Source organism: Colletotrichum phormii (assembly GCF_030913505.1).
Source record: "Colletotrichum phormii strain CBS 102054 chromosome Unknown BDP81scaffold_1, whole genome shotgun sequence".
NCBI classification, from domain to species: domain Eukaryota; kingdom Fungi; phylum Ascomycota; class Sordariomycetes; order Glomerellales; family Glomerellaceae; genus Colletotrichum; species Colletotrichum phormii.
In genome coordinates this window covers 2,444,002-2,470,557 of record NW_026851443.1, presented here as the reverse complement: position 1 = coordinate 2,470,557, position 26,556 = coordinate 2,444,002, and the positions used below count along the sequence as shown (strand labels likewise).

General features: G+C 50.4%; 4 protein-coding genes across 4 annotated transcripts; all 4 read left to right on the top strand.

Moving 5' to 3' along the window:
- The first annotated feature begins 950 nt into the window (after positions 1 to 950).
- On the top strand, positions 951 to 6,317 carry BDP81DRAFT_11398 (uncharacterized protein). The gene is made up of 4 exons (XM_060581514.1): positions 951 to 1,199; positions 1,261 to 2,301; positions 2,433 to 4,331; positions 5,421 to 6,317. Exons 1-4 carry the CDS (start codon positions 1,100 to 1,102, stop codon positions 6,122 to 6,124), a joined length of 3,744 nt encoding a protein of 1,247 aa, XP_060451910.1. The 5' UTR covers positions 951 to 1,099; the 3' UTR covers positions 6,125 to 6,317.
- Positions 6,318 to 6,985: 668 nt separating this feature from the next.
- On the top strand, positions 6,986 to 7,804 carry BDP81DRAFT_11364 (uncharacterized protein). The gene has a single exon (XM_060581507.1). The coding sequence runs from the start codon at positions 7,284 to 7,286 to the stop codon at positions 7,695 to 7,697; it is 414 nt and encodes a 137-aa protein (XP_060451909.1). The 5' UTR covers positions 6,986 to 7,283; the 3' UTR covers positions 7,698 to 7,804.
- An 8,914-nt stretch (positions 7,805 to 16,718) lies between these two features.
- On the top strand, positions 16,719 to 18,096 carry BDP81DRAFT_413622 (uncharacterized protein). Its single transcript, XM_060589300.1, has one exon. It carries the CDS (start codon positions 16,776 to 16,778, stop codon positions 17,841 to 17,843), a length of 1,068 nt encoding a protein of 355 aa, XP_060451908.1. The 5' UTR covers positions 16,719 to 16,775; the 3' UTR covers positions 17,844 to 18,096.
- Positions 18,097 to 19,441: 1,345 nt separating this feature from the next.
- BDP81DRAFT_11185 (methyltransferase domain-containing protein) lies at positions 19,442 to 21,172 on the top strand. The gene is made up of 8 exons (XM_060581488.1): positions 19,442 to 19,506; positions 19,613 to 19,635; positions 19,702 to 19,831; positions 19,901 to 19,938; positions 19,995 to 20,032; positions 20,091 to 20,228; positions 20,283 to 20,702; positions 20,770 to 21,172. The coding sequence occupies exons 3-8, from the start codon at positions 19,708 to 19,710 to the stop codon at positions 20,810 to 20,812; spliced, it is 801 nt and encodes a 266-aa protein (XP_060451907.1). The 5' UTR covers positions 19,442 to 19,506; positions 19,613 to 19,635; positions 19,702 to 19,707; the 3' UTR covers positions 20,813 to 21,172.
- The last annotated feature ends 5,384 nt before the right edge of the window (positions 21,173 to 26,556 follow it).

The following is a 26,556-nucleotide window of genomic DNA, read 5'->3' as shown; positions in this document are numbered from 1 at the left end:
GCCGCCCGAACTCCGCCTCCCTCGGCACTTACTAGGAAGGCTATACGCAGCAAGATCCCATCATGGAGACTTTGCAGCATACCACCAGAGATTCGCTCATCAAGATACGTTGCTCAACTGCAGCTGTGGGAAACCCAAGACACCAGTCCATTTCTACTTCTACAAGCGTGGACGTAAGGCTACACCGCACTACCTCCGCCAACGTATAGCCAAAGCAAGCATTAATTTCTTATTAGGTTCTACTAAGGGAGCCTGTCTTCTATACGAATAGATAGAGGAGACCAATTTCTTTTCCAAAATTTGCCCGAGTCATTAAACAGGAACGTTAGGTGAAGACGGTAGCCTGTAACATAGTTTAGATTAGTATAGACCATATCGGCATAGCGCCCGGCACGTCCTTTTATTACCAGACGTTAAATACATCATCATCATCATCATCAACGCCGTTTGTTCCCACAGTTGTTTCCGAGGCCGTCCTTTTCGACTCCTGCCCCACCCAATCAATCGTCTCTGGAAGTGGACTAGCTATTTGAGAGCGCATCTCAGATCCGGCGTGAATGACTGTGGAAGAACAAGCGGGTCTATTGAAGGACATGCTTCTGTATGAAGAGACGGGACCATCATGCTCAGGATGCACTACGCGAGGACTACCGGTATTGATAGTGTACCACCTGCCCCCGCGATGAGTCTCGACGTTGACGCCCAGGCGGATTCTTGTGCCTTCATAAGTCCTTAGCCTACACAGGGCAGAATTGACTGGCAAGCGCTGCAGCCTGTGCATTTGGCCTTGGCAAATTCATCTCAGGCATCCACGCATGTTGAGAAGCTGGCCTTCAGCAAATGATAGGTCGGAGCGGAAATAGTGAGGGGTCGGGCCCTGGACTGCAACCGTTTATCGGTAATGTGCAGTCAACGTGAGGCTGACCTAGCACTTCACGTTCAAGAAGCAGAATTTTCTCTCGTAAGGCGGCGGAATCAATACGTCTGTGATCTGTTTAAGCCCAGCGGAGCCAGACTTCCAGTATTTCACGCCTGCTATATAATCGACCCACCAAAGCTCAACTCGAAGATACCATCGCCAGCAGCCAACCGACGAAAGATGTACGATCCGAACACCAAAGAGTCAGGTGATGATAACGATAAGAGCGCCGCAGACAGTAAGAGCGGCTCGCTCAAGCATGGCCGCACCTCAGCACCTGGTAAGCCCCCTCGGAGTCTGGGATGCTAGTCCTTACTAGTCCTTTCTAATGGCGTTGTCAGACTCTGATGCCGATGACTTCCAACCCCGAAAAAAGAGAAAGAGTGGTGTTGATCGGCCGGAGGTAGATGCTCCTGTCGCAACAGAGGACTATACTGTGGGCTGGGTGTGTGCCCTCCCGTTGGAAATGGCTGCCGCGAAAGGGATGCTCGATCAGGTTCATCCGAACTTGCCCTGGCAGGATCCAGCCGACCATAACAGCTACGTCTTGGGTCAGGTCCAAGGCCATAACGTCGTCGTCGCCTGCCTGCCTGCAGGCATCTATGGAACAACACCAGCTGCCACGGTCGCGAAGGACTTGCTGCGGACCTTTAAGTTAATCCGGTTCGGCTTGATGGTTGGAATCGGCGGTGGTGTACCGTCGCGAAAACATGACATCCGGCTGGGCGACGTCGTGGTTAGCCAACCCACTGAAATAAGTGGAGGTGTCATCCAGTACGATCGGGGGAAGACGGTGCAGGAGGGGGAGTTCCAACGTACAGGATCGCTCAACGCACCACCCCAGGTCCTGTTAGCCGCCCTGAGTCGTCTCCAGGCCGACCACCTAATCGAAGACAGCAGAATCCCCCAATTTCTATCTGAGCTTGTCAGCAAAAGCCCTAAAAAGATGAAAAAGAAATTCGGTCATCAAGGTGCTCTCTACGATTATCTCTTCCAAGCAGGATATGACCACCTTAGTCCAGACTCTACTTGTGATCAGTGTGATCATACACACACGATTCAGCGGGAGGACAGAGATGAAACAGACCCGTTTATTCATTACGGTAATATTGCCTCAGGCAATCAGGTAATCAAGCATGGAAAGACACGCGATAAGTTAAGCAAAGAGCTTGGGGTGCTCTGCTTCGAGATAGAGGCTGCAGGACTACAAGATTTCCCATGCCTAGTAATCCGTGGTGTTTGCGACTACGCGGACTCTCACAAGAACAAACGGTGGCAAGAATACGCAGCTGCAACAGCAGCCGCGTTTACAAAGGAGCTTCTTTCAGTCATACCGCTAAATAGGGTCCTGCAGGAGAAGACTATACTGCAGTTAGTGTCTGGTAAGTAGATAGTTCCTAGCCTAAATATTTCAGTTACTTCGTCCTTCTATATATTAAATTCATTATTTGAGTTCAACTCCCTGGTTGAACATTTCTTTTAAGGAATATTTAGGTACTAATATCTCATGCAGATCCTCACCTTCATGAGCTTGTTTCGAATACAAATACGGCTATCTTGGCACAGACGCAGAAGCAGGAGGTCAGATACGAGAGCCAAATACAGGTTGATTGCCATCGAACATTCAAAACAAGCGCATATGAGAAGTTTAAGAACATCAACCCCGACCGAGTCCCGGGCACATGCAAATGGGTGTTAGAGCATCGACGATATACAAAATGGCAGCAGAGCCGTCAGGATGACCTCCTTTGGATTTCGGCTGACCCAGGCTGCGGAAAGTCTGTATTAGCCAAGTCCCTTATTGACGAGGAGATACAACAATCGAACGAGCATACAGTGTGCTACTTCTTCTTTAAGGACAACGATGGCCAAAACAGTCTCGCGACAGCCTTATGTGCTCTTCTTCATCAGCTTTTCGACTGTCAGCCACCCCTTATCCGCCAAGCTATGGCGGCATTTGAAAAGAACGGAGAGAAACTGCAGACTGAAGTGGATGAGCTGTGGCGTATCTTCATAGCTGCTTCTACGGACGATAAAGCAGTCAATGTCACTTGTGTTTTAGACGCTCTAGACGAGTGCTGCCTTGATGACCGACGAAAGATCATCAGGCTTCTAACAAACTTCTATAACCGGCAACCGACATCCACGAGAAAGTTTCAACTGAAGTTCCTAGTAACTAGTCGACCTTACCAGGACATCGAATCTGAGTTTCGCGACATACCCGAGCCTCGAACGATTCGTCTCGCTGGCGAAGAGAGCAATGCTGATATCAGCGAGGAGATCAACCTCGTTATCAGACACAAGGTAGCCACAGCCGGGCGCAAACTTGAGTTGAGTCAGGAAGAGCAGACCGCGTTAGAGGAAAGACTGTTGTTAGTCCCGCATCGAACCTATCTTTGGCTACACCTCGTTATTGACGAGGTCCATCACAATCCAAAGCGGCACAAAAAGGCTTTCATCCAGGAACTTGATTTTCTCCCGGCAACAGTAGAAGAAGCCTACGAGAAGATTCTGGGTAGACTCAGACCTAGTCAACAAGAAGAGGCACGTATTCTTCTTCACATCGTCGTTGGCGCTCGCCGACCACTCACACTCTCCGAAATGGACATGGCGTTCCAACTGGCCACGGACTCATCAGATGCTCAGAAACATGAGGACCTTGATCTCAATCACAATCATATCAAGTCACAGATCAGGGAGCTTTGTGGGCTGTTTGTGTTTATCAAAGATGACCGAATCTACCTCATACACCAGACAGCGAAGGAATTCCTCATCACAAAGGATATTTCCAACTGTTCGATAGAAAATTGTTGGAAAGGCTCCCTCTACAGACCAGATTCAGACACGATAATGACGCAAATTTGTGTTCAATATTTGTCATTTGGGGATATTCTTGAGGATCGGTTCCGTGCTGATAGAAGGAAGCTAGATACCGATAAAACACAGTACCCCTTTTTGGAATATTCTGCAATATACTGGCCTTCACACTCGCGAGACGCAAATCGCCTCAAGGAGGGATTACAAAAGCAGATCTTGCGGCTATACGATATGCGAGATCAGCGATTCGAAAGATGGGTCTCAATCTTTTGGCATACAAACTATCAGTACCAAGCGAGGCATAGCCTCAACAGTGTGCATCTGGCTGCACTGAATGGCCATGATGAAGTTTTATCGAGACTGCTCGCATTAGATGCCGCTGCTTTAAACTCAAGGGACAATAAGGGTCAGACACCACTGATTTGGGGGTCTTTGGAAGGCCGACAGAAGGCCGTCCAGATGCTTCTCGGCAAGGGCGCAAATGTTAACGCACAAGGCGGCGAGTATGGCAACGCTCTTCAGGCTGCATTATCCAGAGGCTACGACAACATCGCCCAGATGCTTCTTAGCAAAGACGCAGACGTCAACGCACAAGGTGGCAAGTATGGCAACGCTCTTCAGGCTGCATCATTAAAGGGTCACGACAACATCGCCCAGATGCTTCTCAGCAAGGACGCAGACGTCAACGCACAAGGCGGCTTCCATGGCAACGCTCTTCAGGCTGCATCATCTGAGGGCCATGACAACATCGTCCAGATGCTTCTTAGCAAGGACGCAGACGTCAACGCACAAGGTGGCAAGTATGGCAACGCTCTTCAGGCTGCATCATTAAAGGGTCACGACAACATCGCCCAGATGCTTCTCAGCAAGGACGCAGACGTCAACGCACAAGGCGGCTTCCATGGCAACGCTCTTCAGGCTGCATCATTAAAGGGCCACGACAACATCGTCCAGATGCTTCTTAGCAAAGACGCAGACGTCAACGCACAAGGCGGCTTCTGTGGCAACGCTCTTCAGGCTGCATCATTAAAGGGCCACGACAACATCGTCCAAATGCTTCTTAGCAAGGGCGCAGACGTCAACGCACAAGGCGGCTTCTATGGCAACGCTCTTCAGGCTGCATCATACGGAGGCCATAATAGCGTTATTCAGATACTTCTTAGCAAGGGCGCAGATGTCAACGCACAAGGCGGCTTATATGGCAACGCTCTTCAGGCTGCATCATCCGAGGGCCATGACAACATCGTCCAGATGCTTCTCAGCAAGGACGCAGACGTCAACGCACAAGGCGGCAAGTATGGCAACGCTCTTCAGGCTGCATCATCCGAGGGCCATGACAACATCGTCCAGATGCTTCTTAGAAAAGACGCAGAAGTCAACGCACAAGGCGGCTTCCATGGTAACGCTCTTCAGGTTGCATCAGAAAAGGGTCATGACAACATCGTCAAGATGCTTCTTAGCAAAGACGCAGACGTGAACGCACAAGGCGGCGAGTATGGCAACGCTCTTCAGGCTGCATCATACGGAGGCCATAATAGCGTTATTCAGATACTTCTTAGCAAGGGCGCAGATGTCAACGCACAAGGCGGCTTATATGGCAACGCTCTTCAGGCCGCATCATCCGAGGGCCATGACAACATCGTCCAGATGCTTCTCAGCAAGGACGCAGACGTCAACGCACCAGGCGGCAAGTATGGCAACGCTCTTCAGGCTGCATCATCTGAGGGCCATGACAACATCGTCCAGATGCTTCTTAGCAAAGACGCAGACGTCAACGCACAAGGCGGCTTCTGTGGCAACGCTCTTCAGGCTGCATCATCTGAGGGCCACGACAACATCGTCCAAATGCTTCTTAGCAAGGGCGCAGACGTCAACGCACAAGGCGGCTTCTATGGCAACGCTCTTCAGGCTGCATTATCCAGAGGCTACGACAACATCGCCCAGATGCTTCTTAGCAAAGACGCAGACGTCAACGCACAAGGCGGCAAGTATGGCAACGCTCTTCAGGCTGCATCATACGGAGGCCATAATAGCGTTATTCAGACACTTCTTAGCAAGGGCGCAGATGTCAACGTACAAGGCGGCTTCTTTGGCAACGCTCTTCAGGCTGCATCATCTGAGGGCCATGACAACATCGTCCAGATGCTTCTTAGCAAGGACGCAGACGTCAACGCACAAGGCGGCTTCTATGGCAACGCTCTTCAGGCTGCATCATCTGAGGGCCACGACAACATCGTCCAGATGCTTCTCAGCAAAGACGCAGACGTCAACGCACAAGGCGGCAAGTATGGCAACGCTCTTCAGGCTGCATCATACGGAGGCCATAATAGCGTTATTCAGATACTTCTTAGCAAGGGCGCAGATGTCAACGCACAAGGCGGCGAGTAGCGTTCTCAACTTCATCTCGGGTTTCGGACGATCTCCCGCCAGCTCGCAGGCTGCTATGCTTGAGATACTCGACGCCCAGCGGGCAAGGGATATAAAATGCCACTGGTCGCCCGGACATACCGGGATCCCTGGAAACGAATTAGCTGATAAGCTTGCTAAAGAAGGAGCCGCTCTCCTACTGCCTGACCCTCCACCGCTAGCATCATACGCTGGGATAGCGAAGATGGCCCGCGCCAGAGCCCGTGGCTACCATTCACGATGGTGGCATACTTCGAAGCAAAAGCTCAAACCAGGCTATAAGAAAACTGACGCTGCCCTCCGTTGCCCTCCGGAATTGGACCTACGGCGTCCTCTTTTGCACCACCTCCTCGCTGCTCGTTCTGGCCATGGCCATTTCCACGCCTACCACAGGCGCTTTCAGCACGACGGAGACTTCAAATGTAACTGCGGGCGGAAATTATCGCCTACCCATCCAGTATATTGCACGAAGAACCGCCGTACCTCGGCGCTATGGCCGATTACCGGGACCGTGGACGATCCGGGACCACTACCGCCCCCGATAGGCCTGGCCGAAGCCTATTGGTACGCCCTGGTCAGAGACCCGGGTGCCTTTGAGAAGTTCGAGCGTGTGACGCGCTACTATGAGGCTCACTCTCTGCAAAGATAGCGAGCCCGAGATCCCGCGCCTCACAACTCTCTCACACACCCACCGACGCCTTGAGGCCCCGGCCTTACCACACCCCTCTCTCTTCCTTCCTCCTTTATCTTCTATATAAGAAAATATAAGAAAACAGAAAAATGCTCGCGTAGGCAAATATGCCTCCGAGGGCCGGTTACTTGTTGCGGCAACGCCGTCTGTGGACGGCGTAGGGCTGCTAGAGACCCATTCGCTTCTGCCGAGTCAGGGACCCCCTGCTGGCGTGCTTTTTGGAACTGAACGGACCCTGGGGATTAGATACTAAACTCCACTGCTCTAGGCACGAGAAGAAAAGTGTACATTATAGACTGCCTGACTTGTCGTACGCTATAATGGCGGCACGGCACATCATATGCCCAAAGGGCGCTCTGGTTGATCGGAGCTTAGTTACATAGATAGCTGGGCACCTGTCCCTGATGATGTAAAACACCACTACTACTACTACTACTAAAGGCGGCGAGTATGGCAACGCTCTTCAGGCCGCATCATCTGAGGGTGTTGGTATACACGTCAGCAGGGCAACCGTACGGTTGGAACGAAGTGTCAATAATGGTCTATTATTGCTGCGTCTTGAGGTGGAAGGAGGAGGTTGTGGGCAGAGTCCACGGCCTCTCAGAAGTGGTATGTAAGGGGTCGTTTGTAAGTACCCATACCGCCTTCCAGATCCACCTTTTCTGCCGACTGCTCAGAGATCCAACAGAGGGCCATGACATCATCGTCCAGATGCTTCTTAGCAAAGACGCAGACGTCAACGCACAAGGCGGCAAGTATGGCAACGCTCTTCAGGCCGCATCATCTGAGGGCCATGACAACATCGTCCAGATGCTTCTCAGTAAGGGCGCATTTTTCGGCCACCATGGATTCAGTGGTATATAGTCCTTATTGGTGCAGTACATACCAAGCCATTGTCTCAACGACCTTCCCTCATGCCTCACAGAATGGTTGCCAAGCTTCATTTGGTTTTTCCATTGGTCGCACCGACGAATCGCTGAGATCACACCTGCAGATAGTTGGGTGTACGAGACCACCAGTGACGACGAAGATGACGATTAACACTCAGATATCTACTATTTCATTAGTGATCTGAATCATGGTTCCTCACGCAGCCAACTTCGGCCCATTGCAGGGGCGTTGCCATTTCTCAACTACCACGAGTGGGCTCCAGGCCAGTCGTACGATGATCAGCTCCCTTCGTTGGATGCTCTATACTATGCAATGGAAACTGACCCTGAACAACAGAAAATCTGTCGAGCAAAACAAACAAAATCTTGTTATAGCCTCGAATGATTTCTAGAGAGAAATTCTCTCGCTTCAGATTGCCAAAATCGTGAATTCCAAAAAGAAGACATTAGAGACGAATGCCGCGACTATTGTTATGTTAGTTCCTAACGACCGGTCGGAAGATAAAGTCACGAAGCACTTGCAAATGTGTCACGAGTTATGGCACGCAGCAATGGGCATATGAAGTGGGTTAAAGTGGCTTGAAGTAACCCATCTAGAATGAGCACATGAGAGCAGTCTATATACTAAGAGAGTGTGATATCCACGTGAGAAAGCACGTGGCAAGATGCTTGACAAGTGCTGATACCATTCCTGTTTCGTGAAAAAATGCTATCCCATCGAGTGCTGCAAGGCGACAGTACATTGGCTCCACATAACGGGCCCCCTTTTACCCCGCACCGCATCTGGTACATCCACTGCTTGAGTTGCCCCTATGATTTCCACTCCGGTACATCTACCAAATCCATCATTACCAATACTCAATTAATGGATTCTGACGATTCTGACGGATCTGGCCGTTCCACGGGCTCGGCGAAGTCGTGTATCTTTGCCCTGCTGCCCGAGGACCTCGCCGCCGCCTGCACTGCCGACTGTACGCCGGAGCAATGTGATAATGCCACTGTTCGGCCCCGCGAGCCTCCGGAGGTTGAGCCCGGTATCCCTGGGCAGTTCGTGCCCTTCGAGGTGCCGCAGCGGCCCACGGAGGTCCGGAGCCTACCACCGCAGCCGCTGGACCTCCTCCTCGAGTTCGTGCCGGCCAGCCTCGTCGGCCGGTGGGTTAAGTGGACGAATGCGGCGCCGCGCTCGGCGAGGCTGGGCCCGGTTAAGAAACACTCTCGCAGTCTCAAGTGGAAGTCAGCGACTGTAGACGAAGTCTATTTGTTTTTGGGCATTTTGATTTATATGGGCTTACACCCTGAAACCAAAATATCTAAATACTGGTCTACTTCACAACAGACAGAGGATCCTATCCATTTGTTTACTCGATTTATCTCGAGGGACCGCTTCCAGCTCCTCCTCCGCCGCATCCGGATCTTCGACCCGGCCAAGATCCCTGCTTCCGTGCCGTCGACGGCAGGCCGGCGCCGCGGGCAGCCCCGGGAGAAGCAGATGCCGAAGGTGTACCAGCAAGTCAACGAGTGGTCAGCTCACATCCAAGAGACCGGCGACCGCTTCTACCGGGCCGGCTCCGACCTCACCGTCGACGAGGCCATGGTCCGCTTCACGGGCCGGGCAGTGGAGACCACGACGATCCCGACGAAGCCGATTCCAACCGGCTTCAAGGTCTGGGTTCTGGCGCAAGCCGGGTACTCCCTCCGCTGGCTCTGGCACGTCCACGGTGACGGGCCCTACGGCCTCGTGGCACAAGCCCGGCCCGCAGCCGGCGACGAGGAGGCCCGGCGAACAGCCTTGACGCCGACCCAGCGGGTGGTCACATCACTGCTTTCCTTGCTTCCATTGGCCACTTATCACGTGTTTCTTGATAATCTATTTGCTTCAGTAAAGCTCTTCCGGGCCCTCCGTGACCAGCGGATCGGTGCCACCGGCACGTGCCGGAAGGATAGTGGAATCGACAAGACATTGGTTGCTGAGAAAGAGACTGACGGCAAGGGACTTCCATGGGGTCAACTACACGCGATTTCCACGGCTGACGGGAAAGTATGTTAACCCAAATCACTGTCAGTGGCTATTCCATACCAAACCATTCATTGGAATAACTTCCAGGTCAACCAGTTCACTTGGAAGGATAATTCCCTCGTTCTCTTCCTCACGACGGTCTTCCGAGAGACATCCGACGTTGTACGAAACCGCAAACGGCCGGCTGGAGATACCGCTGCGAAGAGGGCAGCACGGGAGGTCTTCGGGCCCGAAGTGCGGAAGGATCTCCGGATTCCACTCGCAATCGATGAGTACAATCACCGTATGAACGGCGTAGATACCGGGGACCAAATGCGGTCCTATTACGACTTCAGCCGGCCCGTGAGGCGGGGCAGTTGGCAGGCAATTGCCTGGAACTTTCTCCTCGAAGTCATTATTATTAATACCTTTCGTCTTCAACAATGGGGAGATCCTGAGTGGCCCCGGGTTCAGAACCAGTATGAATGGCGTAGACTGCTTTCTGCCCACCTAATTCAGAGGTTTGGACCATTGGCAGAAGGTCGTCGACGGGGACGTCCAAGGAGGGCAACAGACAAAAGGAACGAGGCAGTACCGTGGCAATTACACGTACGAGGGCACAGAAATGCCAATTCTGCTTGCGTGGGTTGTAGTACGATATCGCAAGTAAAAGCGAGGACTGCGCTGGGCGAAATTAGTGGTAATATCCATACCCAACCGCAGCGGCGGAAGTACACGAGGATGGGCTGCCTCGAGTGCGATGTAGCTCTCTGTAACTCAGAAGATTGCTGGTACCGATTTCATACGCAGAATCTCTAGTAATTGGAAGTATCTATTATCAATTACGTTGGTTGGTTGGAAAAAGGGGCCCGAAGTGGCCCGATTGGCTGCTCCCCCGCATCTCAATGTACTGTCGCCTTGCAGCACTCGATGGGATAGATTGACTGGTCGGTTGTAGATAGCTGCAAGGCGGAGCCAGCTTCTTCGCGCTGGCAAGAGGCTGAGAATCTTTGTTGAGATGGACTACGTGGAGTGCGCAACCACGGTCCGGCCCGCTGGAATGGGCGCTACTCGATCGGCCTCTCAGAGCGGAGCAGCCGTATGGATGCAAAGCAAGAGGCCGCTGGCGAGCTTGATCCATGGAGGCGGGCATACCAGCTCATGAGATGCCCGTGAGCCCCATGCGACAATGGACAATGGACAATGGTGCTGGCAGAATCGTGCCCGAAAGATGCACCACAAAGTCCTGGATCATCATATAAGAGAAATCATCCGATAGGTACAGCAAGGCCACAAGCTAGAGACCCACGACGATGTTCCCAAGGAGATCCGAGCGCAGTCATACGCTCCGAAATAACAAGGTCGCAAGCGCAAGCGACAGAATTTAGGGTTAGATCCGACTAGTTATCCCCATAATAATCCACAACCATATCTCAGACTATGTAAATAGTTTGCACGGGATCTTACTCGATCTCGAAAGCTCCCTATGCCCTCGTCCGTCTCCTCTCTACGTACCTGGGCTGCGGGATCATGCCGTCTAGGCGTATAGCCAGTGGCATCGCTCCGAAGTCAGAAGCGAAACCTAAAAAGAATATCTCGAGCTGGCGTACAGCTTGACAGTGGTGAGGAAAGGGTCTGGATCTCCAGCTTGTTCATGAGGACAATGATGCTCAGTCTTACATTGGACAGGGCGTGCTGAAAGTGTTGGAATAGGCCAGCTGCCCAGAAGCCCGCGCGCGTAGACCGCGCGGGGACCGCATTTCTAGAAGCACGAGCCACGGAGCCCTCGGGCGACCAAGGCTCGGACCGAAGACACTCGCATGGACCAAATGCCTGCCGGCGGTCGCAGCTATCGCTGGCTCAGGGCGCCCTCACTCTATATATATAGCATACTGCTGCAAAGGACACTTTCCCCTTTGGCTCTCCTTCGTTAGGCACAAGTATTATCAATAGAATAGTACTGCTTCACCCTGCCGAAAGGCTACACCGTCTAGACGGTATCATATAGCCTGTAATACCAACAGAAAGGTGGGGCCCGTCGATGGGTACGGGATATTCGGGTTTATCTAGATCAATAGGTTTCCTCAAGTAGCGAAACACTGAATCTTATCTCCTTGCCTGAGTCTACTGGTTCGTTAATTAAGATCGAATAGTTACGGAAGTAACCTCTAGTACTGTTCTTTCGCTAGCCGACAACCAAGATATATTCTTCTAAAAACAATTAGAAATTAGCCCTAATGAAGCCTCAGTATTCGTTCTAAATGTTACGAGCAGGTCAAGGCAACCAACTGTGGCACAAAGCAAAAGCTTCGATAATGATGACTCCGGCATCATTGTCCCTTGTTCTGCATTATATAGCTACGCGCCCACAGTGACAAGTTGCGGCGGGCGTAACACCCTGGACTTGGTCGTGCATGTTGGGTCGTAACAACATTAACTTCCGATAGATAGATATTTACTATATTATTATTAATAGGCTTATAAAGCTACTTAACTATATTAAACAAAACGATTTCGTTTAACGTGCATGATAAGCGAGCGGATCGGACAAGCGAGCGGATCGCTCAACAGCGACCGCCACATCTTTTTCTTTCCAACACATATCCATCCACCACAATGATACAGTCATCAAACAAAGAAGCTGGCATAATTCTAGCAGTTCAAGCTATCGAAAAAACACCAAATTTGAGTATTAAAGATGCAGCTCGGATCTACTCAGTGCCATTTTCAACCTTACGCGCCCGTATCAATGGAAGAACTTCGCGACTTGAAACCGTACCAAACTTACGGAATTTGACGTTGCTCGAAGAGGATACGCTAGTTGAGTATATTATCGACCTAGATTCCCGATTATTTCCTCCTCGGATCAGTGGTGTTGAAGAAATGGCTAATCGACTACTCGCCGACCGCGGCGCGCCCCCAGTTGGGAAGTGCTGGGCTTCGAACTTCGTCAAGCGACAACCACAGCTCCGGACGCGCTTTTTTCGCAAGTATGACTATAAGAGGGCCCAATGTGAAGATCCAGATGCGATAAACGCGTGGTTTCGCCTTGTGGCGAACACAATCGCGAAGTACGGCATCGTGGACTCCGATATCTACAACTTTGATGAGACTGGGTTTATGATGGGCCAGATTGCATCCGGAATGGTTGTCACGAGTGCTGAAAGGCGTTCAAACACGAAAATGACGCAGACTGGCAATCGTGAATGGGTTACAGTCATTCAAGCCATCAGTTCGTCAGGCTACAGCGTTCCGCCGTACATCATCGTCACAGGCCAATATCACCTCTCCACCTGGTACACAGAAACAGGTCTCCCACGCGACTGGGTTATTGCAACGTCTGAAAACGGATGGAAAATAAATGAAAGAGGCCTAGACTGGCTCTAATACTTTGATCGGCATACAAAACCGCGTGCAACTGGTAGATATCGCCTCCTCGTCGTTGATGGGCATGAAAGTCACCACTCTGCGGACTTTGAGATATATTACAAGGAAAACAATATCATCATACTCTACATGCCGGCCCATTCGTCTCATATACTTCAGCCCTTAGACTTTGGGTGTTTTAGGCCACTAAAGACGGCTTATGGTCGACAAATTGAGGATAAGATGCGCCGGGGTAATACCCATATTACGAAGGAGGACTTCTTCCCTGCATTTCGCAACGCTTTCACGCAAGCCCTAACGGTAAAAAACATCCAGGGAGGCTTCAGAGGGGCTGGGCTTGTTCCGTTAAGTGCTGAAAGTGTGCTTTCGAAGCTGGATGTGAAGTTACACACTCCAACGCCCCCAGGGTCTCTTCCAGCAACACCCCCCGCGTGGACTTCTCAGACACCAAACAACCCAACAGAGGCAAATTCTCAGTCAACTTTGATTAAAGATCGAATCTTAAATCATCCAAATAGCTCGCCAACACCAGCTAATAACGCAGTTAACCATATCCTCAAAGGAACACTAGCTATGATGCATCGTAATACTCTTCTAGAGGCTGAGAACAAAACCCTTCGGGAGGAGAATAATCTATTTAGCCGACGGCGGAGATCTAAGAAAACTCGTCTCAGGCAAGGAGGGAGCCTTACTATAGCTGAGGCAGATGACCTTTAATCATAGAGAGAGGCTACAGCTCAGATTGAGGAGGAAACGCGCCGGAGTAGTGGCCGTCGGCCGAGGACGGAAACAGGTCAACGGCGATGTGGCGTCTGCGGGAACACTGGACATAATGCGCGCACATGTCCATTTCAGAGAGAAATGTCTAGAGAAGAGGATTATGGGTAGTTTCAATTAATTAAACTTTGTTGATGTTGATCAAGATTTACATACGTGGAGTGGTTGCTGTCGAGCGATCCGCTCGCTTGTCCGATCCGCTCGCTTATCATGCACGTTATTTACTTCGTCTCGTTAATATTATATATTTACTAGGATACGAAGAGGAGTAAAGGAACAGATGTAGGTTTAGGTAAAGCCTAAACCTAGAGGGGTATATTAAACTACCTTAGTATATTCGCTACGGTAATCATTTCACCTCGAGTGACCTAACTTATACTTAATTAGAGGTATAAATAAGGCTAGTAAGGGTATCTTTATATAAGGGAATCGTATAGTTACTTATTATATAGATATAAGGTTTCTTTCTCTAGCCATTTATTTGTTATACTTATCAATATATACAAAATGACCCCTGCCTGTCTAAGTACTGCTCGATAAAAAGTAAAATAATATCTAAGCTCGCCTAACTACTAGCTTTCGATATACATCTATAAAGTCTATTTTACCTAAGAAAACCTCATCGAATTCTACCCCCTTGTCTTTTTATCGGATTCTACCCCATATCTTTACTGTCTCCACTTTCTTTTCTATGGTGTTTTCAACGGATTCTACTACAGTCCATTGCTGCCAGTATTTTAGGATAACTCTCCAACAGGAGACAACTTCGAGACCGGCACTCGATCAGCAATTGCGGGTGGCACCACAACTATCATCGCATTCGCTACCCAGGAACGCATCCACCAGTCTCTTCACCCAGTCGTAGATGACATCACTCACGTTCCAGGGGAAAGTCATAAGTCAAACCCCCCACTTCCTGGCACCCCCCTGTTTCTGGCACCACAAAAACGATGGGATCACAACCCGACCTCCTCATTACTATTAACTATTGATCCTCAACCACACCCACTACAATACAGCTGCCAGCCTCACTAGGGCATTCAGAGTCGCTGGATTCAGCCGTGATAGCCTCCTTTTCACCCGCTTCGATTTGAGCCCGATGGATATCCCTGATGTTCGCGAACTTCGTGTTGGGATCGATTTGAACAGTCTTCCTCTTCCTCACTGCAGCGTTGGTAACTTGAGCCCTCAGGTGAGCTAGTTGCTGCTGGGCAGCTGCCAGTTGCCAGGCCTGCTCTGTGAAGCCTTTTTTCACCTTCCTGAACAGCAGCCGTTGAGTGCTGGTATCATTGTCGAGTTGGGTGTATAAGTGCAATTGACCGCTGAGCTCTGCCAGCTTCCTGGGTGTCGACCAGACCACTGCAGAGGAGGCAGAATCCCATGGCTCAACAGGGGTAGTTTGTTGACCATTATGGCATCGCTTTCTGCCCTGACTAGTTGGTTTGGGTGTGGTGGGCTTAGCAGGAGGCTCAGGTAGTACCATAGGGTTCATCAGGGGCTTAACCATCGCCACAGGGTGTAGACCAGTCCACTTCCAACCACTTCTGATGTTCGAGACTGATAGACCAGCAAGTCGAGCCTTCTGGTAACAGTCCAGGAAGTTCCTTTTACCTATAATGGTAGAGTCGTTCCATTGAGACAAGTAACCGAGCTCCTTCCGATAGGCTGACTTAACAGGGCTGAAGACAGACTGGTCAAGAGGCTGGAGGACATGAGAGGAGTGTGGTGGTAAGAACAGTAAATGGATATTGTTAATATAGCAATTCCACATGAAGTCTGTCGTTGTATGACTCCCATGCCCATCCACAATCAGCAGTCGAGCCTCCCCTTCAGCCTCAGGCATAGTCTGTGGGATGAACACCTTCTCTAACCATTCAATGGCAGTTAAGTCTGTAGTCCAGCCATTATCTGTTGCTGTGAACTCCCACCCATCGTATGGAACGAGATGTAATGGAAACCACTGCTGTTGGACTGTCTTCCCCTTGAAAATGATAAGAGGACGAAGTGCCCTACCCAAGGCTGAGATACACTCAATGATAGAGACCCATGCCCTCGACCCAGGTTGTTTCTTGCGAACAGACGTCGTCTCAGCCATACCCAGCACTAACCCATTAGCTCCCTGACCCTCGAGGATGCCAGTCTCATCCATATTATATCTGTTGGCTGGTTTGATGTCCTTGATCTCAGGGATAGCGAGGAACTTAAACCAGTTCCTAATGACCTCAGTAGATGCCCCATTAACGCGTCTAGAATCGATAGAACGACTTCTCTGAACCTTAATGATAGGGTTCCTTCTCACAAAGGCATAGATCCAGCCTTTTCCCAGTGGTTTGGTATCCCCAGCAGCAGCCAGAACTCGCTCTGCGAATTCCTTCACCTGTTGGTGCGTTGGTGCGAGGCCCAGCGAAGCCTGAATGCGAACCCATTGTGCCAGCTTACTCTCCTGGTCAGGAGACAGCCTCTGCCAGTCAGCAAAAGCCACTTTCCTAGTCTGACCACCTTGGAGACGTAGTTGGAGGGTTGATCGTGGTATCCCATACTCCAATGAGGCTCTCTTTTGACTCTTGCCGTTTGAGATGTCCTCGAGAGCCTGACGAAGCTGATCTTCGGTATATTGAGGCATTAGATATAGAAGAAGGTATGTGCAAAAGATGAGCCCATTTGGACGCGAATTGAAAATGTTGTGATAAAAGGAGGTTGGGGGTGGGCATTGGGTTGTGGTGGATTTTCGCGTTTTTGTGGGTGCCAGAAACAGGGGGGTGCCAGGAAGTGGGGGGTTTGACTTACTGCGCCTATGGCTTCCACATCATCCTCACGAACCCAACCCCAACTATCCTCCACGATGAGCTTCCATTCTTTGTTAGCGAGGGCATCACCTCTGTGAAGCTCTACATGACCTACAAACCCCTCCAACTGAAAGACGGCGAAATCTTAGACGTCATGATGGCCACCAGGAACCTAGGCATGACGACCATGGTCCACGCCGAAAACAGCGACATGATAACCTGGATCACGGCCCGCCTTGCAGAGCAGAAACTTACGGCGCCATACTACCACGCCATCAGCCGGCCCAATATCGCCGAGGATGAGGCGACGTACCGCATCATCGCCCTCGCCGAGCTCTGTGATATCCCCATCCTCATCGTCCACATGTCGTCCAAGACCTCAATTGCGCACGTCAGAAGTGCGCAGACACGGCTTCTGCCCATTCAAGCAGAGACGTGCCCCCATTACCTCTATCTCACAGCCGACGCCCTGAAGCCGTCTCATCCGGCTACTGATGGCTTCTCCGGCGCGAAGCTCATTTGCAGTCCGCCGCTACGGGAGGACTGCATGGACCTGGATGCCATGTGGGCCGGTATCGCCAACGGGACATTTACGACGTTCAGTTCGGACCACGCGCCGAGTCAATACGATCATCCTGGCGGCAAGAAGGCGGGCCTGGGCAAGGAAGATTGTTCCATGCAGTATGACCAGGTCCCAAATGGGCTTCCCGGTGTTGAGACGCGAATGCCCTTGCTGTTTGAGGGCGGTGTGCTGTTGGGTAGAGTGACGCCGCAAAAGTTTGTCGAGGTCACGGCGACGAACCCCGCAAAGCTCTATGGGTTGGGATATACCAAGGGTGCGATCGCCGCCGGGTATGATGCTGACTTTGTCATTTGGTACACTATACCTGAGCAGGTTGCTGCCAACGGCGGGACGTGCTCTGCAAAGATAAAGCCGTTCGTCTTGGAGAATTCGATGTTACATCATGATATTGACTACTCTCCTTTCGAGGGGATGAAGTTTAACAACTGGCCGCGCTTCACCATCCTGCGAGGCAAGGTGATTTGGGACCGCGATGGCAGCGGTATCGCTAGCGATATGGGATACGGGAACTTCTTGCGGCGCGGTAAGAGCACGCTGAGCAAGCCGAGGAACCAGTGGGTGAATGAGTTCCAACACCTGCCCGCAAAATAGATAGTCTTTGTGTTCCTATTCACCCATACTACATACGAAGTAGCTTCGACCTTCTCCGGCGTTCTGGATTGGAATTCAATTCATGACCTTAGTTCACGTGTTTGGATAGCAAATATTCCGCGGTGTATCTCGAAGCTTGTCACAATTTGAACCGCCTTCCATTGTCCGGTATGGGGGTGATGTCGTCTCCGCATAGCCATAGACATGATGCTGGTTGACGAGGCACTCGCCGTAACTAGTGAGATGACCTGTACTTGGTGCACCAAAACTATGTGAAGGTCACTATGTGTCGAATGATCTTTAGCACCCGGTGTGAGGTTCTTAGGCATTCGCATGTCTGATACATGAAGTCAAAGGGGTGGATGGTTCAAGGATCGTTTGCTCTGTTCCCCCACTTGGGCGGGGCGGAAATGACAAAGGATTGGTGACATATGAAATCACGTATTCCATCTAGCAACGTGGGCTACCGGAATTGTTCCGGGCCCATGATTTCCTGTGGATCAGGACCACGGAGCTGCAGCTGTCCGAATAGGGTCAGAATGCGGTTGGCCCGCCATCTTTGAAAGTGCCAGCTGGCAGGAACCCTGCACCTGAAGTTCTTCTGCAGTTCATCAATGCTCCAAGTTGGCTTGGAACAAGCCTTTTGATATTTTAGCCGACATGGAGGATTTCGAAAGTCTGATGCTGTCAGAGCTATCGTCGCAGCATTAAGGTCAATACTAGCAGCCTGATGATAGGAAACACTCCGCGAACAGGCGAGCTGCAAAGCGGCATCCGAGGCTATGGGATGACAGATTTCGTTTCGTGTTGTGGGCAGTTAAACAGCCCACCTAGGAAGCAAACAATTGTGGAAGGAGGTCAGGTTTCTGCACGCTTTAGTCCGCATGCGTCTCGCATATCGATATCGAACAATGCACTTGGTTCCAACAGAACCAACAACATCGAAGCCTGCCAAGCTGCGGGGGTTTGCCTCTTATCCGCCACTTTACAAAACCCCGCGACTTTTCCACTTGCTTTGGCAGTCGTCTCTGGATGCTGTTTGTTCTTCAACTCCGCAGCCAACTCACTAATCTTAGCCACAGAGACTTGGCAAACATCAGTTGCCAGTAATCATGGCGGACTCAACTCCCAAAGCAACCGCAAGCCCGCCGACAGGCTCTCCCAAGTCAGCAAAATCCCCGAAGTCGCCAAAGTCACCACAGTCGGCCGCCTCACCCGCCATGCCAGCGTCCGTAACTAGCCCATCAGTAGCAATGCCGACGGCAGCGACTCCGCTAGCAGCAACGCCAGCATCGGTGGGTGGCGCAGGAGCGACGCCAACCCCCCAGTCTCCTCCCGAAGATGCCGAGACCCCGGCCACAATTGAGATTGACGACGGAACAACTGTGCGTTCATTGAATTTCATAGATTGTGTCTCTCAAGTCAAGCTTAAGCTAAGTCATTCCTTAGGAAGATGCGTCGACCATCGATGACAGAATGTACTCTCGCCCCTAACTCCCGACTCTCCGTCACAGCAATTGCCGATGGCAAGAAAAGAGTGCATGAACTTGTAGCGTGTACTGATATCGATTCAATAGCTCCTCATACACTGCGTCATTGTCATCTTCCATCGTTGATTATCCTACCGAGTACGGTCGGCGTTATCATGCCTTTCGATCTGGTGGTAAGTGCAGAACCCAGACTCCAGCATCACCTCCATGGATCTTATAGAGCTCATCAAGAGCACTGCTAGGGTTTCGGTTTGTACTAATTGATAACAAATACAACAGCCTACGTGTTCCCCAATGATGAGGTGCGTATTGCGGGTCATAGAGCCATCAGTTCGTGACGAGACACTAACACGAAATGTCACTTGTAGACTGAAATGGAACGACTCGACGTGGTTCACACTTTACTAGTCAAGACTATTGGAAATCGACTCTTTCTTGCGCCTATTAATGAGCACAAGACTCACCGAATTCTCGATGTTGGCACTGGCACTGGAATCTGTGAGTAATCGCGCTTTCAATCGCGTTGCAAATATGGCCAGAGGCTTATACTTCTCTTCTTCTTTACAGGGGCCATCGAAATGGGTGATCTGTTCCCAAACGCAGAGGTAATTGCAATACAGTAGGCGAGCGTATATTGGTTTGACCTCTGACAAAGACACAGATCCTTGGAAACGATCTGAGTGCTATTCAGCCACCCTGGTATGTTCACTCATCAAGGCCACTCAGTTTTGACCAACAACCAAACTTACACTTCCAGGGTCCCACCTAATGTCAAGTTTGAAATCGACGACGTTGAAAGCGAATGGATTGGGGAGGATAAGTACGATTTTATATTCAGTCGTTATATGGCTGGCGCCTTAGCTGATTGGCCGACATACGTGAGACGAGTCTACGAGTAAGTCAAGATTCTGAAGGTTTTAATGCTGTGTCATATCAATAAGTTTCTTAGGAACCTGAATCCTGGGGGCTGGGCCGAATTCCAAGACTGGGATTACATGCTCTATTCGGATGACGGCACAACTGAAGGCACCGAGCTCCTCCGCTGGATGGGCTACTTCATGGAAGCTTGCGAGGTCTTGGGCCGTGATGGACAGGTCGGGCCGAAGTTGGAGACGCTGGTGAGGGAGAACACCGGACTGATCAATATCGTCCACAAGCCTTTTAAGATCCCTGCTGGACCTTGGGCCAAAGACCCTCACTTGAAGGATCTTGGCATGTGTAACCTCATTCAAATGTTGGATGGCCTGGAGGCTTTCACCCTACGACTTCTCTGTGGCGTCCTCGGCTGGAGCAAGGAAGAGGTTATCGTGTTGCTGTCGGGGGTACGCAACGAGCTGAAAACCGGAAAAGCTCATGCTTGGCTGCACTAGTAAGTGTTTTGGTACCTTTTGGGCGAGATTGGGTTGCTTGCGTACATACTGACTACTTCTGTGCAGCAATGTTGTATATGGTCAAAACCCAGAAACAGAGGAGGAATAATTAAAGCTCAAGAGGATTGAAAAACACATATGAAGCCATTGGTGGCTCCATTGGCGTAGATTGGTAGGCCGGAGTTGAGTTTTTATCCTGGCACATTGGTTGGTGTTGGAATGAAAGCAAAGTAAAATTACGAGGAACCTTAGCATCGCAGTAGCAACTACCAGACTTCCGAGCTGTCGAAGAAATTATCGATAGACTCTTCCCAACTACCTTAAGCTTAATGATGATGAAGACAAAGATGAGCCTTGTGTTACGGCCAGCTAGTCGTAGGGGTAGTTTGCAGAAGTTGAGGCTGCGGAACTGTCAACAGTAATCGTAGTCGTGGAATAGTTTTAAGGAAACTATATCTATCAATCGTAAGGTAAGGTAAGGCTTCGGTGATCAATCGTAGTCTTGTCAAGGTGATAGCTGAAAGCGGATGTTAATACTGATACGAAGTTAATTGCTGAAGAAGCTATGGGAAGTCTGTCCTAGAGTCCGGCTCAAGTCCATCCTATATACAAGTCCTGATTCTGAACATGTCCTTTGTGCTGGACAGTGTCCTTGTTTGGATATGTTGGATAGCTCATATCCTGGTTATCCAAGGATCGCTTGGATAATGATGATGATGATGATGTATTTAACGTCTAGTAACAAAAGGACGTGCCGGGCGCTATGCCGACATGGTCTATACTAATCTAAACTATATTACAGGCTACCGTCTTCACCTAACGTTCCTATTTAATAACTCGGGCAAATTTCGGAAAAGAAATTGGTCTCCTCTATCCATTCGCATAGAAGAGAGGCTCCCTTAGTAGAACCTAACAAGAAATCAATGCTTGCTTTAGCCATACGTTGGCGGAGGTAGCGCGGTATAGCCTTGCGTCCATGCTTGCAGAAGTAGAAATGGACTGGTGTCTTGGGTTCCTACATCCATGCTCGCGTAGGCAAATATGCCTCCGAGGGCCGGTTACTTGTTGCGGCAACGCCGTCTGTGGACGGCGTAGGGCTGCTAGAGACCCATTCGCTTCTGCCGAGTCAGGGACCCCCTGCTGGCGTGCTTTTTGGAACTGAACGGACCCTGGGGATTAGATACTAAACTCCACTGCTCTAGGCACGAGAAGAAAAGTGTACATTATAGACTGCCTGACTTGTCGTACGCTATAATGGCGGCACGGCACATCATATGCCCAAAGGGCGCTCTGGTTGATCGGAGCTTAGTTACATAGATAGCTGGGCACCTGTCCCTGATGATGTAAAACACCACTACTACTACTACTATTGGGTTCCTACAGCTGCAGTTGAGCAACGTATCTTGATGAGCGAATATCTCGTGGTATGCTGCAAAGTCTCCATGATGGGATCTTGCTGTGTATAGCCTTCCTAGTAAGTGCCGAGGGAGGCGGAGTTCGGGCGGCTTGGGATGAAGAATTATCTCGAGGTCGGCATATTGCCGAGGGCATTGGGACAGCCATTTTCTGGCAAAGGCTTGGAAGGTAGCTACTTTAGCTTGCCTTTCTAGGTGCGCTAATGAGGGCTGTGTTTGTGATTTTGGGATTAGTTTGCAGGCTTCCTTGGCTAGAGCATCCGCTTCTTTATTTCCTAGTACTCCCGTATGCTCAGGGCACCACCAAACATAAACCCTGCCGGGGGTTGTCCAGCTCTCTCTTTATCTCCGAGTCCAGGAGGAAGAGAGCCTATTGAAGGCCCTAAATCTAGCCTGGCTACTTCCTATGCTCTGGGAGTATAGTCTAGCCGCGACTACGAGGTTGTCAAGGCAGATATGGACGTTATCTATTATACGAGCCGTAGGAGCCCGGGTAGCTTCTATCAGGCCGTAATACACAGTATATACCTCAGCGTTATATACCTTAGTTTAGGAGCCGAGTGGTTCGGATCCGCGGAAGATCTGCCGTATAGCTTAGTACCCTACCTAGCCTGCTCCGGCGGAGGTACTACTGCCGTCCGATATCTAGGACCCGTTAGTATAGATAATAATGTCCCGCTTGGAGAAAGTTGCCATCCTGCCTGCAAAGGAGAGGGCCTGTTCTTCTTTGGTCTTATTAGGTTCGTAGCCGACCCTGGCGAGGGCTGTCTGCCAGTCCGCTAGTTGCTCCCAAGGGGGGAGTTCTAACGGATCGATGTATTCGGTATTTTTGCTTACGAGGCTTGCCATTCGTCGTAGCCGTGAGTCTGGTCCTGATTTGTCCCTGAGTCTCGTTCGGAGAGGGTGTCGCTCGTCCAGACGATGGATTCTAGTGGACGCTGTGTGGAGCTTCGCGTCCAGTATCACCTCTGCTGGGGGTAGAGCCGCCTCGCGCTGTAGGATCGGTACAGGCGTAGTTCTGTATACGGGGACCATCGCTCTGATGGCTTTGGTTTGCGTCGCGTCCAGTTGGTGTAGCAGACTACTAACCCCGTTTGAGATAGTACGTCTATTCTTTATCCGGCTCTTGCCGGGCCACTATACTTTAAATATATAGTACTGAGTAGGTAATATATAAGAGGTGATCGCTTGACGAAGTAAGTACGCAGGTGCGCCCCAGATAGTGTTCCCTAGTCCCCGTAGTTTATTGACTACTTGGTATGCTTTTGCGGAGAGGTTTTTTACGTGATTTTTGAATGTGAGTTTACGGTCGAAGTGAACGCCGAGCTATACCTAGCTTGAAAAGAGGTTTAACGTGGTTGATAAGCGAGTGGATCAGACAAGCGAGTGGATCAGCCGACCGCGACCACAGCACATTTGCGACCGATACGCAGCACTAAGAAAAGTAATTCAATTGAAACTATTTAAGATCCTCTTCTTCAGACATTTCTTCAGCAAATTGACATGTTCGTGCATTATGACCAGTGTTCCCACAGACGCCACATCGCCGTTGGCCCGTCTCGGTCCTCGGTCGGCGACCACTACTCCGGCGTGTTTCCTCCTCGATCTGAGCTGTTGCTTCTCTCTGCGACTGAAGGTCCTCAGCCTCAGCTATAGTAAGACTTCCTCCTTGTCTGAGACGTGTTTTCTTAGCCCTCCGGCGCCGGCTTAGTAGGTTGTTTTCCTCACGAAGGATTTTGTTCTCAGACCTTAATAACGCAATCTGGTGCATAAATCCACGCGCCCCCTTTGATAGATGCTCAACAGCTTCAATAATTGAAGTTGGTGAGCTATTCTGATGGCGGGAGATCCTCCTTTTGATGAGTTCAGACTGAGAAGATGCTTCTGTTGGGTTGTTTGGCGTCTGAGAAGTCCACGCAGGGGGTGTTGTTGGGAGGGATCCTGGAGGTGTTGGAGTGTGTAACCTGATATCAAGCTTTGAAAGCACACTTTCGGCACTCAAAGGGACAAGCCCAGCCCCTCTGAAACCTCCCTGAATGTTCTTTTCCGTAATAGCTTGGGCAAAAGCCTCGCGAAACGCAGGGAAGAAGTCTTCCTTTGTAATATGCGTATTACCCCGGCGCATCTTATCCTCAATTTGTCGACCATAAGCCGTCTTTAGTGGCCCAAAGCACCCAACGTCTAAGGGCTGAAGCAGATGAGACGAATGGGCCGGCATACAGAGTGTGACGATATTGTTTTCCTTGCAATATATCTCGAAGTCGGCAGCGTGGTGACTTTCATGCCCATCGACGACGAGGAGGCGATAACTGCCAGTTGCACGCAGTTTTGTATGCCGATCAAAGTGCTGGAGCCAATCTAGGCCTCTTTAGTTTGTTGTCCATCCGTTGTCAGACGTTGCAATGACCCAGTCGCGTGGGAGATTGGTTTCCGTGTACCAGGTGGAGAGGTGATATTGGCCTGCAACGATGATATACGGCGGGACGCTGTAGCCCGACGAACTAATGGCCTGAATGACTGTAACCCATTCACGGTCACCAGGCTGCATCATTTTCGTGTTTGAACGCCTTTCGGCGCTCGTGACGACCATCCCAGATGCAATCTGGCCCATCATAAACCCAGTCTCATCAAAGTTATAGATATCAGAGTCCACAATACCATATTTCGCGATTGTGTTCGCCACAAGGCGAAACCACGCGTTTATGGCGTTTGGATCTTCGCATTGGGCCCTCTTGTAGTCGTACTTGCGAAAAAAGCGCGTCTGGAGCTGTGGTTGTCGCTTGACGAAGTTCGAAGCCCAGCGCTTCCCAACTGGGGGCGCGTTGCGGTCGGCGAGCAGTCGATTAGCCATTTCTTCCACACCTCTAATGCGGGGAGGGAATGATCGGGAATCTAGGTCGAGAATATACTCAACTAGCTTCTCTTCTTCAAGCGTAGTCAAATTCCGCGATCTAGGCATAGTGTCGCGTCGTGATAACTTTCCCCTTAGACGATGGCGTAAGGTTGAGAAGGGTACTGAGTAGATCCGGGATGCCGCTCGGATACTAAGATTTGGTGTCGTTTTGATAGCCTGAACCGCTAAGGTTAGCTGGCCTTCATTACTTTGTGATGACATGCTTGGTTGTGGCGTAACGCCTATGAAGGGTGGAAGATATGTTGGTCGCGGTCGGCTGATCCACTCGCTTGTCTGACCCACTCGCTTATCAACCACGTTAATATAGAGTATGAACAGAATGGGAGATACGGGTGAGCCTTGTGGTAGTCCGTATTCGAGACCGAAGACGTCTCCTACCTCCCTATTAAGCCTTATTCTTACTCTCCTTCCGGTAATAAAACTTGAGACCTAGCGTACGAGGTTCTCCGGCTATCCTTGTTTGTAGAGGCGTCGGACTAGTCGTCCTGGGAGTACGGCGTCGAAAGCCCCTTTTATATCGAGCATAAGTATAGAGGTAACTAGGCCTCTTTGCTAGGCGTACTCGATGTCGTGGATGGCCGCTGCGATGAGGTCGCTGCAAGAGCGAAGAGGGAGTGCTCTAAACTGTTGATCGTGTAGAATACGATGTTTAACTGCGATCTAGGTAAGTCGTCTGGCGATGAGTCTCTCTAAGCCTTTTCCGAGGACGGCCAAGAGCGTAATTGGCCTATAGGAGCGCGGGAGTGTCTTGTCTCTTTTTCCCGGTTTTGCTAGGATCACGAGAGTTGCTTCTTTAAAACAAGTAGGATGTTAACCCTCGCGTATATACCCGCTATAAAATAAGAGGACAATATCCTCGATAACTGGCTATGTTATTTTTAAAGTAGCCGTAGTGATTCCGTCGGTCCCAGGAGTCGTGTTTCCTGCGGTAAGAACCGAAGACCGTACCTCGTCCTTCGTAACCTGCGGGAAAGGAAGCGTAGCTTGCCTTTGTAAGACTAGGCTTTCTGTTAGTATGTCCTCGGAGATTGCAGCGTTTCTAAGGAGGACGCGGGTAAATAAGTCGCGCTTCTCTTTTGGTTATAAGACAAGCGTATCTTGGTTATCTACATCTCGGAGTGGCGGGGTCTGAAAGGATCCTATGGCTTTGTACCAACCGACCATTTCAAATATGTCTTTACTTAAGGAGGCTGAGGAGATCTTATCTTTCCAAAAGGCATCCTTGGAGCGTTTAAACTCGTAGAGGAAGTCCTGTTTTAGAGCTTCGACCTCCTCTTCTTCCCATTAGCAGTTCACTCCGGCTGCGCGGAGTCTTACTAATATCGCTCACTTACTCGCATAGGCTCGGTATTTACGTATGCAGCTTTCGCTCCAGTATGGTCTCCCTATACCTTTCCCGAGCGTGCGCTTTGTGGAAGCCGTGAGTGCTTTAATAAGACAGTCCGTAAGCTATTGTGCTAGGAGATCTAAAGACTGTGGGTCTTGGATGTTGCTTGTAGTGCGGCGCATGGGTTGTAAGTTGCG